The sequence below is a fragment of the Argopecten irradians genome, chromosome 1 (genome assembly GCF_041381155.1).
Source record: "Argopecten irradians isolate NY chromosome 1, Ai_NY, whole genome shotgun sequence".
In the NCBI taxonomy this organism is placed as follows: Eukaryota; Metazoa; Mollusca; class Bivalvia; order Pectinida; family Pectinidae; genus Argopecten; species Argopecten irradians.
Window position 1 is genome coordinate 52,735,244 of NC_091134.1, and position 20,656 is coordinate 52,755,899.

The 20,656-nt window shown below is 37.3% G+C and overlaps 1 protein-coding gene across 6 annotated transcripts in view; it reads right to left on the reverse strand.

Annotated features, from left to right (window-relative positions):
- Window positions 1-20,656, reverse strand: part of LOC138332868 (dystrophin-like) — a 305,298-nt gene that overhangs the window by 192,131 nt on the left and 92,511 nt on the right. For all 6 annotated transcript variants that reach the window (XM_069280861.1, XM_069280851.1, XM_069280886.1 and 3 more), the window contains 11 exons: window positions 17,057-17,201; window positions 14,155-14,245; window positions 13,223-13,461; window positions 12,766-12,945; window positions 11,310-11,579; window positions 10,829-10,916; window positions 9,391-9,632; window positions 8,944-9,097; window positions 7,836-8,008; window positions 6,644-6,859; window positions 3,505-3,618 (listed from right to left, as the gene is read on the reverse strand). In XM_069280861.1, the coding sequence (XP_069136962.1) occupies window positions 3,505-3,618; window positions 6,644-6,859; window positions 7,836-8,008; window positions 8,944-9,097; window positions 9,391-9,632; window positions 10,829-10,916; window positions 11,310-11,579; window positions 12,766-12,945; window positions 13,223-13,461; window positions 14,155-14,245; window positions 17,057-17,201 (1,912 nt within the window). The remainder of the gene's footprint in view (window positions 1-3,504; window positions 3,619-6,643; window positions 6,860-7,835; window positions 8,009-8,943; window positions 9,098-9,390; window positions 9,633-10,828; window positions 10,917-11,309; window positions 11,580-12,765; window positions 12,946-13,222; window positions 13,462-14,154; window positions 14,246-17,056; window positions 17,202-20,656) is intronic.

The window sequence follows — 20,656 nt, forward strand, 5'->3', positions numbered from 1 at the left end:
TACCCCCACCCTGATGTCACAGGACAGGACAGACATACACCTCCCCTACCCCCACCCTGAAGTCACATGACAGGACAGACATACACCTCCCCTACCCCCACCCTGATGTCACATGACAGGACAGACATACACCTCCCCTACCCCCACCCTGATGTCACAGGACAGGACAGACATACACCTCCCCTACCCCCACCCTGATGTCACAGGACAGGACAGACATACACCTCCCCTACCCCCACCCTGATGTCACATGACAGGACAGACATACACCTCCCCACCCCCACCCTGATGTCACAGGACAGGACAGACATACACCTCCCCTACCCCCCACCCTGATGTCACAGGACAGGACAGACATACACCTCCCCTACCCCCACCCTGATGTCACAGGACAGGACAGACATACACCTCCCCTACCCCCACCCTGATGTCACAGACAGGACAGACATACACCTCCCCTACCCCCACCCTGATGCCACAGGACAGCAGGACAGACATACATCTCCCCTACCCCCACCTGGATGTCACAGGACAGGACAGACATACATCTTTCCTACCCCCACCCTGATGTCACAGGACAGGACAGACATACACCTCCCCTACCCCCACCCTGATGTCACAGGACAGGACAGACATACACCTCCCCTACCCCCACCCTGATGTCACAGGACAGGACAGACAGACATACTCACCTCCCCTACCCCCACCCTGATGTCACAGGACAGGACAGACATACACCTCCCCTACCCCCACCACTGATGTCACAGGACAGGACAGACATCACCTCCCTCCCCTACCCCCACCCTGATGTCACAAGACAGGACAGATATGCACCTGCCCTACCCCCACCCTGATGTCACAGGACAGGACAGACATGCACCTCCCCTATCCCCACCCTGATGTCGAGGGACAGGACAGACATATACCTCCCTACCCCCACCCTGATGTCACAAGACAGGACAGATATGCACCTGCCCTACCCCCACCCTGATGTCACAGGACAGGACAGACATGCACCTCCCCTATCCCCATCTTGATGTCGAGGGACAGGACAGACATATACCTCCCCTACCCCCACCCTGATGTCACAAGACAGGACAGATATGCACCTGCCCTACCCCCACCCTGATGTCACAGGACAGGACAGACATACACCTCCCCTACCCCCATCTAGATGTCACAGGACAGGACAGACATGCACCTCCCCTATCCCCACCCTGATGTCGAGGGACAGGACAGACATACACCTCCCTACCCCCACCCTGATGTCACAAGACAGGACAGATATTCACCTGCCCTACCCCCACCCTGATGTCACAGGACAGGACAGACATGCACCTCCCCTATCCCCATCTTGATGTCGAGGGACAGGACAGACATATACCTCCCTACCCCCACCCTGATGTCACAAGACAGGACAGATATGCACCTGCCCTACCCCCACCCTGATGTCACAGGACAGGACAGACATACACCTCCCCTACCCCCATCTTGATGTCGAGGGACAGGACAGACATACACCTCCCCTACCCCCATCTAGATGTCACAGGACAGGACAGACATACACCTCCCCTACCCCCATCTTGATGTCGAGGGACAGGACAGACATACACCTCCCCTACCCCCATCTAGATGTCACAGGACAGGACAGACATACACCTCCCCTACCCCCATCTTGATGTCAGGGACAGGACAGACATACACCTCCCCCTACCCCCATCTAGATGTCACAGGACAGGACAGACATACACCTCCCCTACCCCCATCTTGATGTCGAGGGACAGGACAGACATATACCTCCCTACCCCCACCCTGATGTCACAAGACAGGACAGATATGCACCTGCCCTACCCCCACCCTGATGTCACAGGACAGGACAGACATGCACCTCCCCTATCCCCATCTTGATGTCAAGGGACAGGACAGACATACACCTCCCCTACCCCCACCCTGATGTCACAGGACAGGACAGACATACACCTGCCCTACCCCCACCCTGATGTCACAGGACAGGACAGACATGCACCTCCCCTACCCCCACCCTGATGTCACAGGACAGGACAGACATACACCTCCCCTACCCCCACCCTGATGTCACATGACAGGACAGACATACACCTCCCCTACCCCCACCCTGATGTCATGGGATGAGGTCTCATGATGATGTATAAAGTCAAAGGATATAAAACTGAAGAAAAATACAGACACTACCAAATCTATGGGTTTAACTCTTAACTCTTATGATCAGCCATCCATTATAATCTCACAACATGACTCAGACAAAGAAATAATTGGAAATAAAAACAGAAAAGTTTTAATTGAGAGAACATGCCAGAGGTGTATTTATAGACCTACAGACTTAACAAACTTAGATGGATCGTTTACCTAAGATGAGGCAAATAATTAACAAGAGAAGCTAGCAATGCCTACAAGACATACAACTACAGGATGGAAGGGAAAGAGTTTGGACGGATATGGTGACTATAGGCTTCCCATTTTATTTTATTGGGGCATGAAAAATAATTTTATAAAATGTTCTTAGAATTTCAGTTATTCCTTTATAATCATATATGCTAAGTTATTTTCAACTATGAATATAACTTCAAAATTTTAAATTCAAAATTGAATGATTTTATACTGATGAAGCTGACAATATCTGCAAACAATAAGTATTTCTCACAATACAAAAGTATATGGCCAATATTTGTCAGCTTGCTTTAGTCTCAATCAATAAGGAGAAAACAACATGAGTAACACTATATATGATTTGTGTTGTTACATCACAGCTGTAAGTAAAACATTACCACATCACTCCTATGATTACCATAAACATCTATAGATACACCACTACACAACATACCTGTAAATCCTCACACAGCTGACAACAGGTGCACATTTACCTGTACATTTACCTGTCAGATTTAATTAGCTTTCCTACCTGACTTACATGTCATTGAGAAAAAGTCCAAACTATTTAACGCTTAGAGAATACACACAGTAAGGCTTTCATTAGCACCTGGAAACAACAGCCAATTCTAGAAAAGGATGGTTTTATTTCTCAGAAAGTCACTTATCAGCATGAAGGTGGTTAACAAGTAGAACATAACGAAAGCTGATCATTTTAACATATTGAGAGTGAACAGGATTCAAACATACAAAGAAATTTCATAAATTTTCTTGATTTGAACATGAATTTTTTACCATACATATTTCAACCAATTCCTTTTGAAGAAATTAAATTAATCATAAAGGTAAAAACTCTTCACTAAGCCTTTTGTTTCTAAAATTATCAAGAGGCTCAATGGACCTGCATTGCTTACTTTTAGCCACTTTATGTTATGACTTTGAACAAAGGTCAATGTTATCTATGTGCACAAAATTGGAATCCCAACACAACAAACCTCACTATATTTGGCCTCTACCTATTTTTGATTAGAAAGCTATTGTGTAAAGACTCACCCCTTTGACCTTAAGTATTATTTGACCATTCTCCATTGAACTTACGTTGCTTTCATTCATCTGAGCCAAAAGTGTGGGGATGTCACCAGTGGCGGGGTCGTCAGCATGAAGGAACACTTCCATCTCGTCCATCCATCTGTTCAGGCCAACTGTCTGATTCTAAAACACAAATGAATACCCTGAATATCTACTACAACTGGCTGTGTTATTAGTAGATCTACATACCAAATGATCTAATAAATCACTCAATAAGTATGATAACTTTTGAAATACAATAACTGACTCAATTTTAAAATAAATCTTTAATAAACGACATTTTTTTTTTTTTTTAAATCATATTTTCAATTAACGTTTACAAAAAAAAATATCCACATTCATATCATGAATAGGGTAAAGCATTGTTATAACTGGCCAGTAACTTTGTAGATTAAATATGACCCCATTATTCAGACTTTTTAATCCCATAATACAATGTGGACAGCCACAGCTAAACGGAGATGATTAGTCATATAAATCACAAATTAGGTTACCATTATCGTGTTGTTTATATATAAACATTAATATGTTCATAATTTCCCCCAATGTAGTAGCACACAGTTATCAAACTCCAGTGAACTTACCAACGGTACAAGCCATTTTGTGAAACATCATCTGTTCTAGTTGCTAATCAAACACCAAAATGACAAGGATTATTCTGTACTAAAGTTGTAAATAACGAGGATAAATCCAGAAGTGATTGATGTCACAGAACACAAAATTTGAAGAGATCTTGTAAAAAAATGTCTCCTCCAATTGAAACAGAGTGAGGCCAGTACTGTTGCATCACCGACTATATATATACATGTAGCGGATGTTTGCTTTACAGCTTTATACACACAGTTTTTTCTGGCTCAGCGTTCACAGACAGACAGTGATGGGTACACGATCAGCAGCCATACACTTCATTCAGAAATAATCGTGAATGGGCCGTTATAGCCTAGTGAGGATAAATTCCACTAAAACACAGGTAGTGTTTCTCTCGTAAATTTCTTTGTATTTACCTGTCCAACACCTCCTTTCGTACAGGTATATATGTGTATGAGAGTAAAATACAAACTTAAAGCTACTTAACTGGTCAGGAAAGTACAAATATGACAGACACTCAACATCGGTCAAGTGTTACCCCCGTGGCCAGAATTTAAACTCTTTATTCACACTTCATACCCTGATATGATTAGGTGTGAATTCATGTGAGTTGTCCCGATACTAAATGTTGTTATTATTTACCAGTACTTCAAATACTAGTGAAACTTAAAGTCTCCATGTTATAACAACATTACAAATACACAACAAACTCCTGACTTCTTTCTCCAGCTAATCCCATCAGACAGGTCACCCAAAGTAGACCAGGGCAGCTGCTAAAATTAGCCCATACACATCTAGTATTAAACTATTCCCATGTTTCATTATAGTAAAAGATCAGGCTATATCATCAGCAGACAAATTATATCTAAAAACATTATAATGAATAGTCCATCAAACCCCAGAACTACAAATCACCCTGGAACAGCCTTTATTGACTTCTAATGCCTGGTCAATTCAGCAAACCTGGTGATGATTTCAGAGTGGCTATAAAAATACCATTTCTGACCACCGTTTATGGTTTGGTAACTAAGTCCTTTGATAGCAATAAAGCCAGCCTCTCCATCATGTATATAAATAGTGCTGACATCATGATTTCCCATCCTACCATGGAATGTCTATATTGTCTGGACCTTACTGAGCCACACAATTAAATTACCAGCATGGTAGAAATAAACCTTCAATTAACACTGTTGTCCTTTTCAATCAAACATCTATTGACGTTTTTGCACTGCCAGGCCTGAATCGACATTTTACACACTGTCTATGGTATTGTCATCTATATATAGCAGCAATGTAAACAAATTAGGCCAAGAGGAAACATCAATATTTCGGAAAAAGATGTAAGCGTCAACGTTTGTACAATCAATGCTATAAACAGTGCCTTCCGGAACTCTGACATCACTAGATGCTCATATCAAGCTATTTAGGGAGGGAGATCAAGTGCTTATTGACCCTGTCTATTCCCAACTGGACCTCCTCGATGGATAGGACTCCCAAATAATCAGGGAGATCGACGTTAGTCTAATTAAGTGACATTCTGAACACTTTAATAAAAGATCAGGAAAACCTAACATCTCCTAGTTAATGGTATTATCTTATTCTTTAAGTCCTTGAAATTCAAATTTATTTATGGATTAAAAATAATGACTAAAAACCCTGGAGTTTTTGTTATCATAGAAGATTAAATTGATATAAACCTCACAGATACAAAAACACACAATATAGGGAAGGTCAGCCCTAAGGTGCCTTTTTGTTATAAAAGGGAAATTTGAACTCATTATTGATCAAGAGGGCACAAAAAGTGATATTTAACAACTCTTTCTACAATTAGCTTTTTATTAAACCTGAAATAGAAACTAAAAGTAAATATTTACAGGTCATTGATGTCACTTGTAACTTCAAGGCAACAACCTTTATTGGCCTTTAGAGGCTTCAATGGGGAAAATATAATAAAGGAGATTTGGTTTCATCTTGTTTTCTGTTTTCATATCCATTCTAAAGCTAGCAAGTGATGTTTCAATTTCATACTGGACATAAGATGGAGTTCCACCAGAAAATGTTTTTTAGACCTATTGCAAAAACCGTAAACTTCTATCATAGCTAATACCATTTTATTCTGCTTAATATCATGGAACAATTGACTTCCACTGAATGTACAGTGTATATATGCTGTGGCAGATACTTGTGTTTTACTGGGAGAATTTGGTATGTTCCATCTGTGTTATGATAGCAGGACTGAATTATAGTGCTACCTTACTGTAACAGCACAGCAAACCTGGTCACATAGCAAGAGCTCGATCAACTCGATTTGCACCCTTCTAAGAGGGGACTTCTCAAAAGAGCTTCCCATATAGATGGGAGAGTATTCACAAGTAGAGGAGCTACAAATCGAGTGAACGGAAGTTATATTCTGGAAGTAAACCCGACCAAATCAAATTTACACTCAGGTAAAAAAGTCAAAGTAGGAGCAAAAACTGCCATCATTATAGACGCTACTAACTAATACAGTTTTGTATTTAACAATTGACAGATGAAATATTCTTAATAAGATCATTTTTACCTGGTACTGTTTCAGTTGACCAATTGCTCGCTCTAGTTTCTCCAGGCGTTCGTCTATGACGGAGGACACGTGACTCCAGCGTGAGTTAAGGTCCTTTAGATCCTTGTTGAGTTTGCGGGCCTTGTCCTCTGTGGGAGCCTTGGACAGGAGATCCTGTCCAGTCTTATTGATGTAGTCCAGACTGCTGATGTGATCCTGTAGATCCGTCTGTAGGGACTGGGAAACAAAATGGATGTAAGTAACACTTATACATTGACTTAATTAATATATATACACACACCGTTAAAGCCATGGAAGACAGTCTGTTTTCTGTATATTGGAAGTCATTTGATTTCGAGAAAATTCTGAATATTGAGGAACATCAATGTATCAGTATAATCATATAGCATGAGTCTAAACAGATAATTGTAAATTATGATAAAATAATCGTAATGATGATTAATTAAAACTGAAAATATGTATCAGACATAAATGCCTACACCTACATACGAAATTGGAACAGAACTGGAATATAGACATGGGTACTATTTTCTTTCATACCTACGGGTGTAATACTGGCTGGTCTAGGGCAATAAACTCATATCGCCTGAGGCTGTATTGCATGGCTACCCATGCAATAAAGCCTCGTGACGTCACGGCGTCAACAAAATTTCTATTTCCTCGGTAAAATTTTAACATTTTTTTCACAGACATGACTGGTTTTAGTATAAAAGATGCAAACACCGGAATTTTGTTGAAAATATCACGTAATTTTTCATGTATGGAAAATTGACTTTCAGTCGTGGGTTTCTTCGAACTTATTTCAAAATGGCAGGATATTATACATAATTATATGTAGTTTTTAAATTGCAATAAAACGTCGAGGTATGAAAGAAAAATACTCTTTCATAAGTGGATATGAAGGATAGGGGTATTCTACCCTCGGGATCACAAAATGTTGGAAAACCCTCGGCAAGCCTCGGGTTTTACTACATTTTGTGACCCTCGGGTAGAATAACCCTATCCTTCATATCCACTTATGAAAGAGTCTTATAGTATGCCCCCATGTCATGGCAGTGGCATATACATGTAACAGTATTTGGTTTGAATGGTATAAGAAAATTGAACGTTTGGACGGAGATGAGATCAAAGTTATCAAAAGAGCTATCAAAGGTAGACAATCCAGAAATCTATATTATAGTAATCAACTTACCCTGAATTGCTGTAGCTGGGCGTCGAGGACTTCCACATTAGTGATGACAAATCTCTCTGTCTCAAGGACAGACTCCATATCACTCAGCCACTTGAGCAGGGCGCCCATCGCCTCCAGGTACGTACGCGGCGGCGCTTTCTCTAAGGCATCCGACAGATTCTGCTGGCGCTTACCTGTGGTAAACAGTTCTAACATATATCAAGCTGCTTATAAAAAATAGTTTTTTAGTGATCTGCTTCCACACATCACAGCTGGACAGGACTGGATAGGAATGGGCAATACTTATGTCTCAATTCCCCACGGAATGACGATGCATAAATGGAATAATGCCAGAGGATTTTTGTGTTGAAGAAAACCTGGAGTACCTAAAACTTGTGACCAACACATAGAATGCTATTCCTGGTAATTTAGTCACAAGGAAAACTTTTTTTAATGTCCCCAGATTCATCCAAAACACATATGTTTGACAAAGGTCCATAACGCTGAGGGACATGAGAACAACTTTGGTATTTTTCAAATGATTCCAGATACTAATTATCTTTCATAGATTTTGAAATTAAATACTTATTTCGTCATTCATTTTTTCTTTTTCTCAAACATTTTTAATGACTATTACACAGTATATGAAATATTTTCCCCGTAACAGTTTCGCATCCACCGTCTTTATACTGTGGAAGCTTATTTATAAAAATGACCTTGCAATACAAGGTGAATATCTTAGTTCCTACACTAGCTGACATAATCATATCTCTATGTTTATACCGAGAGAGATTCAGAGATTTGATGAAGAGATGGCCTCTGGTCTCTGCCACAAGTCTGAGATATCCCATCCCTATAATTACTACAGCTGTCCATACCTACACACATATCTATGTTAGTAACATCCTACAGGGATATTACACCGGATCAATTCATATCAGAATTTTATTTTATAGCAAGTTAAAAGCACACATACACATCAGTTTGGTCAAAAGTTTGTCATGTTTTTTGTGAAACGATGGAGAACAGAAATGGGAGAAAGTAGAAATAAACAAATATTATTAATACATGATAGTATCACACATCAAACACAAGCCCACGAAGATGTTGACTAATTATTCATACTCACTGATTTTACTGTACACCGTCTCCCAGCGGTCATTGAAGGAGTCCAAGTCTGTGTTCATCTGGTCTGGAGACTTTGACCGTTTGACTAGTGACCTGCCGTGGGACGTCATCTGTTCAACACGGTCCTCATTTGTCTTCATGGCCTTTAACTTGACCTAATGGGACAGAAATAAAGGTTTCATGAAAACTTTAAGTTGACCTTGAGGAAATGAAACAATGTATTGTTATACTGTTAACACCACAATGAGGCATGTGTAAGCAAGCTACCATCCCTCTCTGTTGTAAGGTAAACATTCTTCTTTTACATATTCAAATAATTTTCATAATGAATTTGATTTAAAAAGATATTCATTCTAGGCATCGACCTATATAGATCTGATACAAGCATTTAAACATTGTATTAACTCAGTTTCATTAAGATGCACCAGGGTGATTTAGAGTTACCCACCCTGCACTGCTCGAGCTGTTTTGTGATTTCTGTAGCTTCCTCAGCTATGTGCTCTGCTGTGCCGACCCATTTTTCATAACTGCCCATTAGTTCCTGGAGGGCATGAAGTTCGTCGTAGAACTTCTTGGTCTCCATGTTGAGGTCGACTTGTACCTGTGTGTCCGCCAGCAGCCTATGGAGCTGTTCCCAACGCTGGTCGAGATCCTTGATCGACTTCTGGAGCACGTCAAACGGTTCCCCGGCTGTCAACAGACATATACACTTAGTTATATCATTCAGCTAAACCATACATCAACTGCTATAACTACATCCGATATGAAAATCCCTCAAAAAAAGTAAACTGTGAATTGAAAGTTTCACAAATGTTTGTAAATATAGATTGTCTGTAGTTCTGCTTTAACCTCATTCATACAATTTTGGCGAGAAAAAGAAAAGAAACAGAAATCTAATTTCCATACAACTATACTGTCAAATATTGAAATGATTCCCAATTGTTGACAAAAGCATGATGTGTTTACATGGTCCCTGAATGATGATGCTGTAACAATAACCATGCAGCTGAGACTGAAAACAAGTAAAACAGAATATATCTATAAAGTTTGTTCTGTATTTAATATACACCAGCGTCTGCTAGTGTCAGTATAGGCCACAAAGCCTTGGTTGTCAGACGTTGCAGGTTTACAAACATTGCCTCCTGACACTAACATACATAGACAGAGTTAACATAGACCAGCCTCTTACAACACAAATAGTCATATATAACGTAAATATCCATAAATCCAACCACAATTTGATATACAAGTTCAAACCAATGCTACTTGCATTTTATGTAAAAGCTCATAACTGACATATATTGTCTGTATTACAAATCTTAATTTTGAAAACAAAATGTGTAGATTTTTTTACAATAAAGGCTCGATGATATTAACCACATTCAACAAATCATTAGCAGACTTCTACACAACCTCTGTCAAAACAGATAAAAATGTATACAAGTATCCCCTACCACACAACAGCTGGCTACAGTGTATATATATAGCACATCTTAATTCTAAACATCTGGTTCTCGTTAATAATATTGAAACAAAAGACAATGGCCGAGAGCCTGTATTTGTTGATATCTCGCTGAGATCCAATCTTTATCAAAAACATATTCTTAAATATAAATGTCTGTACTTCATTAACACACTCAAACATTCACTGATAAGAGTTTCTACATTTCTGTGATGAAGAACTTTTACAATAAAGATTTGCCAGAGAATTCAGATCACCACATCATAAGGGGAGTAACTCTGGTGAGACTGATCAGAACATGGGTAAGGTTTAAAGGGGAACAACTCTGATAAGACTATGGTTTTATAAAGATTGACACCATGGATGTACCAACTTAACATCCATTGATGGGCTTTTTAAGGCGAAGAAGGATTATTAGACTTACACATCTTGAATTCTGTGAGCATATTCCTCCCAAGGGAGAGAACTTTGTACACTTCTGCTGAGTGGGCCTTCACATCATTTTCTGTATCCTGTGGACAACAACCTCATCAAAATCAGCAAAACAATACCAACTGAAATAGTCCATTGTTTGGTAAACTTGAATTTGGTTGTTAAGAGCATTTTCCTCTGAATTAACCAAGAATTAAATTGTCAATAAATGATGCAAAAACAATTATCAAAATGCATTTCAAATGATACTAATGCTTAGCATACACCAAACAAAACTTACATGGTTTTGTGGAATGTTTTTAACTTATGTTTTTAAACAACATGAAAAATTAAAGTTCGTATACATTAGTTCTGCTATTTGAAGGTGATTCTGAAGTCCTAAAGAGAATTAAGCTTTATTTAAATACACAGACAGCCTTCCAATATCCTCCATTCTAGAGTGTGACAAACACTTCACAGAATATTGTACGAACCTGAACCAGAACAAGCTGTTCTTCTACAGTAAACTTGTCCTGCGGGGAAAGTGATGCGTCGTCTTTTGTCAACATCTCGAGAGCAGATTCTGTCTTCTCGAACCAGGCTGTCAGCTCAGTCATCTCAAAATCGTACTCTTTACGCGTCGCTGTGTCAACCTTTCGTTTCTTGGCTGATGACACTGTAGGAGATCTAAGAGGTCCCTCCGCAGAAAATTCTGACATCATTTCCTCAGAAACTTTACTCAGCTCTACTCCTGAGCCGGCAATCTGATACACAAATAACACACACTGTCAATCAATCGATACACAGACTTTAAACTATTATATTGGTAAAAGAAAACTTGATTATGCTGATGACAAAATGCAACTGCAAGCACAAATCAAATGCATTTTAATTTGATCACTTCAATATTGTCAGTAGCTTGCCTGTAGCAATGATTGTTTACCTCCTTCAATAGAAGTTGTCTTCATTTAGAACATTTCAAAAATCATATCCTGCCCCCAAATCGAAATCTTATACTTGCCATAACGGCCTATGTAACAGTTACTTTACAGTTTAACTCTGCTTTTGGATGAAAACAATTTTTCCTAGCTAGATATGATTATTGTATTAAGCCTGAGATCTAAATAATTGTTTATCTTATCAATAGATATTACTCACTAATATTTATATGTTAAGATACACCTTTTTATAAACATATTGTGGAGGTTTTTGAAAAGCAGGCAAGTTGAAAATTATGAATGAAACCAAACCTTGATGTAAATATTGATATCATCAGGATAGGTTATGGATCTATACCTGGGTAATAATTCATAAAACATACAGCCTCCATCATGGTTCCAACCTGGGACCTCTGGATTACTGGCTGAACAACAAACTGATCAAAACAATAAGAACCCTCTCCAAGAGATCAGTACGGTCAAACCTGTATCAGTGCCCATCTCTGTATAAAGACCATCTGTCAAACCTGTATCAGTGCCCACCTCTGTATAAAGACTATCTGTCAAACCTGTATCAGTGCCCACCTCTGTATAAAGACCATCTGTCAAACCTGTATCAGTGCCCACCTCTGTATAAAGACCATCTGTGAAACCTGTATCAGTACCCACCTCTGTATAAAGACCATCTGTCAAACCTGTATCAGTGCCCATCTCTGTATAAAGACCATCTGTCAAACCTGTATCAGTGCCCACCTCTGTATAAAGACCATCTGTCAAACCTGTATCAGTGCCCACCTCTGTATAAAGACCATCTGTCAAACCTGTATCAGTGCCCACCTCTGTATAGAGACCATCTGCTTGATAAGACCTTTGTAGGATCCCAAATGACCAATTTCCACATAATTCAACCTGTGTATAAAGACCACCTGGCTATAAAGACCATTCTCCCATTGACTAATGGGTGGTGTTTATAGACAGGTTTGACTGTATTTTACAGCTTGCTAGTTTTTACCTGTTTACTCTGCATCTCCATCTGCCTGACGAGTTTCTCCCACCTCTCCTGGAAGCCCTCCAGCTGAGAACTGATTTGTTGGACCGTTTGCTCGTTGTCCACATACTGGACAATCTGCTGACCACACTCATTCAACTCATCAAACCTCTGGACTTGTTCTACCATGTCGGTCTCTATAGCCTGGGAAAATGTCATTTATAAACTGATTATTTATTTTCAGAAAAACAAAAAACAAAATATGTATATACATGTATTTCTCTTTTTTGCAATGTTATTCTCTTCTTAGGAATGAGTAAAATTTTGAACATTCCTACATAAAAATGAGTGTCACAAGAAATATTTGTAAGACGTAGATGTCCTCATCTCCATAAGATATATTAAAGGAAAAGAATGCAACAGCATAACAATTAAATCACATATGACCATAAGATACTTCTGTCTTTTGTACAATCCTCACCTTTAAGTCTTTGACCTGTGTTATGACCTTGTCAGGGTCATTAAGGTCACACTCCCTCATTTTACTGAGCACCGACTCCTTCTCTGCCAACCAATCAGAGAACATGGCCTGCTCCTCAGAAAAGTGCTGCCATTTGAGGAGAACCTCCTGTAGGAGGAGCCACTGTTGTTCTGTCCAGTTACAGATAACTGCCCATCGCTTCCCTAGGTTCTGTAGCTGGTTTTCCATCACTTCATATGCTACAAATAAAGGTCAGCGTGATTCAATCATCAACTTACACAAATACATGTCACAGTGATTCAATCATCAACTTACACAAATATAGGTCACAGTGATTCAATCATCAACTTACACAAATATAGGTCACAGTGATTCAATCATCAACTTACACAAATATAGGTCACAGTGATTCAATCATCAACTTACACAAATATAGGTCACAGTGATTCAATCATCAACTTACACAAATATAGGTCACAGTGATTCAATCATCAACTTACACAATTATAGGTCACAGTGATTCAATCATCAACTTATACATGTATATATAGGTCACAGTGACATAGTTATCAACCCACACAAAGATAGTTCATTGATATTTTGATTACAAGCATTGCATGGTCAGAGATTATAATGAACAACAAATATAGGTTACAGTGACTTGGTTACCAACTACAGGTTTTACTGATTTCACAAATTACAAAAGTAAATCAAAGTTATATATATAGATATTCAAACATGCATGACGTTATTCTTCACAATTTATTTATCAAATTGTTTCTGTCTGCCAAACATTTATATGCAGCATTTCACACTCATCAGACCGTATATCCCTTCAGAGTAAATCTGATCGGTGCTACCAAACTTTCTGACAGCAGTGACAGGTGACAGGAATCTAGAACATCCATCCTAAGTTGTTTACTATCACCTACCTTGTTCTGTATTGTCGTCGTCCACAATGACCACCATGTCTCTCAGGTTATCCACCTTCATTTGTTGCTGTTCCAGCTCCTCCTGTAGTTTCTGTAAACAAACCATACAGGTGTTGTAAAATCAATTCTGTATCATAGTACCTGATAATTCTATGTTCAAACCTAGCTAACTAGAAGTCTACAAGACCATGGTAAGACTTTAAGTATTCAACATCTGTTTACTTGTTCCCGCAAAAGATGTTGGATCTCTGATTTATATATGTTTTTATTTGTATGCATTAACACTGGTTGAGTTTAAAAGACATCATAAATTTACAACTTGAAAAAAAATCAGAAACTACAAATTGTCTAAAGTTTGTCTAAAAAGCAAATTTTGAGCCAACATAGATAGTGATTTTGCCAGATATTTATATATACACACAATGTCATCAACAGCAAATTCTATTCTTAACTTTTATTTCCACTAAAACCATGTAATTTCTTCTGGAGGTGTCAAATCTCTGATAGTCTGATCATGGACTCGGGTGATATCAGAAAGTTGGCCAAGACACATTGGCATTTACTAGACACATCTAACAAGCAAACCTGCATCAAATGATGTTATTGCAATAGAGCTACAGACCTTTCTATAATCCATCACATTTGTTTATGTAAAATGTATCTTAGAAAGTCCAGTATAAATAACTACTGTTGTTGATATGTTCATCTATAAGGAAATGTCTATAAGGTTATGATGCCAAAATCAGCAAAACCCAACTATGGAATATTTATTTGTTTTATTCTCTGATCAAAAAGAACTGTCAGTGCAGTCTGAAGATTCAAGTCTCTTTTAAGAAGAGAGGAGAATACTTGTGACAGTCTATTCCCATAGCAACCTGTATGATATGGTGAGGACTCCTTTTAATTCTGTTGAAGGCCAATGCAACCTATTATATTTCCAATAGATTCCCATTCAGGTTTTGCCATCAAAAATCTCTTATCAAATCTCTTTTAAATGTGTAAAATTTGTTCAATATGTCAAGGTTTGATGCAGTTTGTAAGAAATCCTAAGAATCTATGAGGGCATTATCACTTTGGGTGATAGAGTGTATCGAGATGAGATTTATATACAAGTGATACTAGATAGCTGTTTGTTACTGGATGTTCTGTATCGTCCTTGGCGGGAAGCCAGATACCTTTAATTGTATAAATCGTTTGATGGCTTTTAACGCCCTACATCTTCGCACAAATCACAAGAAAACACACAAAAAACTTAAACTGAAACAGATCACCGATTTTCTGCAGCATGCCCTTACAGAGTAGTAAAAAAACAAAGCATGTTATTTATTGGTCTCATATATCAATTCAACAAAAAATTACAACAGCTACAAATGTAGCATTTCCTTAAAGTTTATGATGAGCTTTATATTAAAATCCATAACATTTCATTTCTATGAAAGCTAGTTGCTGAATTTTCTCAAATTCTATTGGATAAGTTTATATATTCGTGAGTGTATGCATGGATTTGTATATATCTGCATGTGTAGACTTCAATAAAACACTGTTCACTGGTTCTTGTTAGATTTTCAACACCTCATTTAAAGATTTTAATAGGAAAACCATACACATTCCAATACTAAAAAGTGTGGCTGTCATTACGCAAGTGAATGTTTCAAAAGCTATAAATATTTGATTTTTGGTGTTTATGATCTATGACTTTTGCAGATTTTATTGCAGTTTCAAAGCCTCTGGAATTTCAGTGTAGAATCTGTTAGATAACTTACATCCTTTCAATGCAAAAAAGATTGATATGCCAATCATTTCATTTAATTATTTAGACATCCTGACTTCTTGATACTGGAATTCTAACCTAATCCTAGTTATCTTACTTTTCAGGACGCTTCATGAATGTACAAATAATGAACTTGGTAGATAATAAAATTCTAAAAGGAACACAGGGTATATGTATTTAAAACTGTTTACAGTTTTTGACTTTTTACTAGTGTCTTTGCTCAATAAAGTTGCCAAGGACACGGAAGACACTCCGCCGTTTTTGCCCATAAAATTTTATTTATTTTCATAAGTCTACATCCATGAAATGTTTGAAAAGATATTACATGCTAAAAGAGCCCTGAAGGCACTGGCTTCAGTTGCCATACATTCAAATTACTTCAGTCATATATATCAATGTGTAAAATCAAATTTAACCTTGCAATATCATCTATATTTCATAAAAATGAGTCTGCTGACCCCAATCTGGATTTAAGGGGGATGGAGGTCACTTTTATTATTCTGTATACAACAGAAGAAAGTAGGTCGATCATACACATTGGGTCGAGGACGAGGACGAGGACGAGGACGATAAAAACAGTACATGTACTTGAAATCAATAACATTATACCACGCAGCTTCCTGGAATCACAAACTCATTGAAAGCACAAATAAAACTGATGTATGGCCTGGATTTGGTTCATTTCATTTTTACACCATTTTAACATGCACCTAGGTTCATTTGACAACACATAGATACCAGAGTATACCTATGTGAACCCCCGTATGACTATAAGAGATTTAAATGAATTGCCCACTGACCCAAGGTGGGGCTGACTCTTGATTTAGGTCAAATATGTTCCCCAAACCCTACCATTCCATCCTGATACTAGAGTGTTCATTACTTGACAGTGTCCAATCCTTTGCTGATAAGATTTTATTCCTCACATGTAACAGAGTTATCTGCCCTTGAGAATCATCTGTTTACAAGCATTACATTATATTTTCTACAGAAAAGAAAAGAAGTTTGCTGACAAATAAATGACATTACAAACAATATCACCAACCAAGGGCAGATAACTATGTAATATACAAAGATGGAACTTATATTATATATTTTATATCTTATTTTATATAAAATATTGATTTTTACCCTGTGATCGTCCACTTGTTTTCTAATAGCTGCCAAGTCTGATCCAATTGGTTCCTGGTTTTGAATCCGAGCCTCAGTTTGGCTCATCCAATGAGCAAGCTCATCTAATTGTTTCTGCTGAAGTTCCATCAATGCCTTGTGTAGACTGAAATGATAAAAAATATTTAGATTTAACAAAATATCATCAAATCAAATACCTTATATGTTTCAAAAGACCACAAGCAATACCTTTATGTTTATTCAACATTTTTTTTTTCATAATGCCTGCATTGGATTCAGAATATTCTTAAACAAGTATACAAATTTGACATTCTGACATTTTGACAGAAAATTGTTCTTTAATGCCAACTGATTTAAGAGTGTTGTTCTCAGTCCTCTTCATGACTGCAACTTTTGATGTTCCTATTTAAATTATATCTAAATACAAGACTGATATTGCTTCTTGCTCTTGGAACCTGTTCTTCTTAGTTTCATACCTTAGTTCTGTTCTGAATTTTAGACCTTAGCATGGTTCTGAATTTTAGACCTTAGCTCTCTTCTGAATTCCAGACCTTAGCACTGTTCTGAATCTTAGACTATAGCACTGTTCTGAATTTCAGACCATAGTCCTGTTCTGAATTTCATTCCTTAGTCCTGTTCTGAATTTCATTCCTTAGCTCTGTTCTGAATGCACTGTTCTAAATTTAAAACCTTAGTTCTGTTATGAATTTCAGACCTTAGTTCTGCCCTGAATTTCAGACCTTAGCACTATTTATTCTGAATTTCAAACCTTAACACTTTTCTGATTTTCAGACCTTAACACTTTCCTGAATTTCAGACATTAGTCTTGACCTGAATTTCAGACCTTAGCTCTGTCCTAAATTTAAGACATTAGTTCTGTCCTGAATTTCAGACCTTAGTTTTGTCCTGAATTTCAGACCTTAGTTCTGTCCTGAATTTCAGACCTTATATAGAACTAATCTTAATTTCAGACCTTAAGACTTTTCTGAATTTCAGACCTTAACACTCTCCTGAATTTCAGACCTTAACACTGTTCTGAATTTCAAACCTTAGCACTATACTGAATTTTAGACCTTAGTTCTGTCCTGATTTATAGACCTTAGTTCTGTCCTGAATTTCATACCTTAGTTTTTCTATCTTATCATGACAACTTGTGTCAAGTCCCCATATGAACCACAGACCCTTATCTTCAGTAAACAGTCAACTTCCTCAAGTCAGTGATGTCACCCCTCTTCTCCAACCCACCACTTCAACAGGAATACCATTATATTTTCAACCAATGATTACGCTCTCTGATCCCTTCCACAGAATGCATTGCTGGTTTTACCTTGAATCTGCTGCTAAATATAGTTTTACTTGGTAACATTTGACCTGTACCTTTACATTTAAATCTCTTTGTACAAAAAAAGAAGATTCAGCTCAAAATAACTTTGATAACTTGATTTAATTTAAGAAAATAACTCACTTTGGTAGACCAGAGAAATATTGACAGTGTAAAACATCATTAGAATAATTTAACTATCAGTATCTATAAAATTTGTGTCACTTTTGCTATACAATTCTCATTCATCTTGATATCAATAGGCATAGAGTTTTTATTATGTTATGTGGTGATCGTGTTTTGTTTGTGATGTTCAGTTAAACAAGGCATGACAGCAATATCAACTGTTAAATAACTTGATTTCAATTCAAACTAGGGTCCATGCAAAATTAATTTAAACTGTTTGTTGAAAATAATCTAAACATGTTTCCGCTTTATAACTTAGAATTGCAAATCTGATTGAATTATCATTGGAAACCACAAAGCCTAAATTGAGCTTTCTTGTACAATTAAAAAGACAACATTTGTAATGCTATTAATACCCATCAATCACCAGCCATCAAGTACAATCACTTTAGAGCATTGCAGAAACACAGATCTGCTAATGGATTTGCATGTATATAATAGGACACTGATAAACAATAGCCTCACATCATGGGCCAGTTAGAGCAGACCGAAAAGTTGTACAGCAATAAAGCAGAAGTTAAATCTTTCAAAATCATTAACTGTTAAACAACAACTTTTTTTTTTCTTTCATATGAATGAGAATGACCACAACCATGGCAACTTTAAAAGAAAACATAATCTGTATGGATTTTCATACGAGTTAAAAAATCTGGTTTTCTTTTATCTGAGGGAGTCAACGATCCCGATAACCAAGAACACAATTCGTATAGGGCTTCCATGCATAAAACAACTAAGAACACAATTCGTATAGAGCTTCCATAAATAAAACAACTAAGAACACAATTCTTATAGGGCTTCCATACATTAAACAACAAGAACACAATTCGTATAGGGCTTTCATACATAAAACAACTAATAACACAATTCTTATAGAACTTCCATAAATAAAACAACAAGAACACAATTCGTATAGGGCTTTCATACATAAAACAATTAAGAACACAATTTGTATAGGGCTTCCATACATAAAACAACTAAGAACACAATTTGTATAGGGCTTCCATACATAAAACAACTAAGAACACAATTTGTATAGGGCTTCCATACATAAAACAACTAAGAACACAATTCGTATAGAGCTTCCATAAATAAAACAACAAGAACACAATTAGTATAGGGCTTCCATACATAAAACAACTAAGAACACAATTTGTATAGGGCTTCCATACATAAAACAACCAAATACACAATTTGTATAGGGTTTCCATACATAAAACAACCAAATACACAATTCTGTATAGGGCTTCCATACATAAAACAACTAAGAACACAATTTGTATAGGGCTTCCATACATAAAACAACTAAGAACACAATTTGTATAGGGCTTCCATACATAAAACAACAAGAACACAATTTGTATAGGGTTTCCATACATAAAACAACCAAATACACAATTTGTATAGGGTTTCCATACATAAAACAACAAGAACACAATTTGTATATGGCTTCTATACATAAAACAACCAAGAACACAATTTGTATAGAGCTTCCATACATAAAACAACTAAGAACACAATTTGTATAGGGCTTCCATACATAAAACAACTAAGAACACAATTTGTATAGGGCTTCCATACATAAAACAACTAAGAACACAATTTGTATAGGGCTTCCATACATAAAACAACTAAGAACACAATTTGTATAGGGCTTCCATACATAAAACAACTAAGAACACAATTTGTATAGGGCTTCCATACATAAAACAACAAGAACACAATTTGTATAGGGCTTCCATACATAAAACAACCAAATACACAATTTGTATAGGGTTTCCATACATAAAACAACCAAATACACAATTTGTATAGGGCTTCCATAAATAAAACAACTAAGAACACAATTTGTATAGAGCTTCCATACATAAAACAACAAGAACACAATTTGTATAGAGCTTCCATACATAAAACAACAAGAACACAATTCGTATAGGGCTTCCATACATAAAACAACAAGAACACAATTTGTATAGGGCTCTCATACATAAAACAACTAAGAACACAATTTGTATAGGGCTTCCATACATAAAACAACTAAGAACACAATTTGTATAGGGCTTCCATACATAAAACAACTAAGAACACAATTTGTA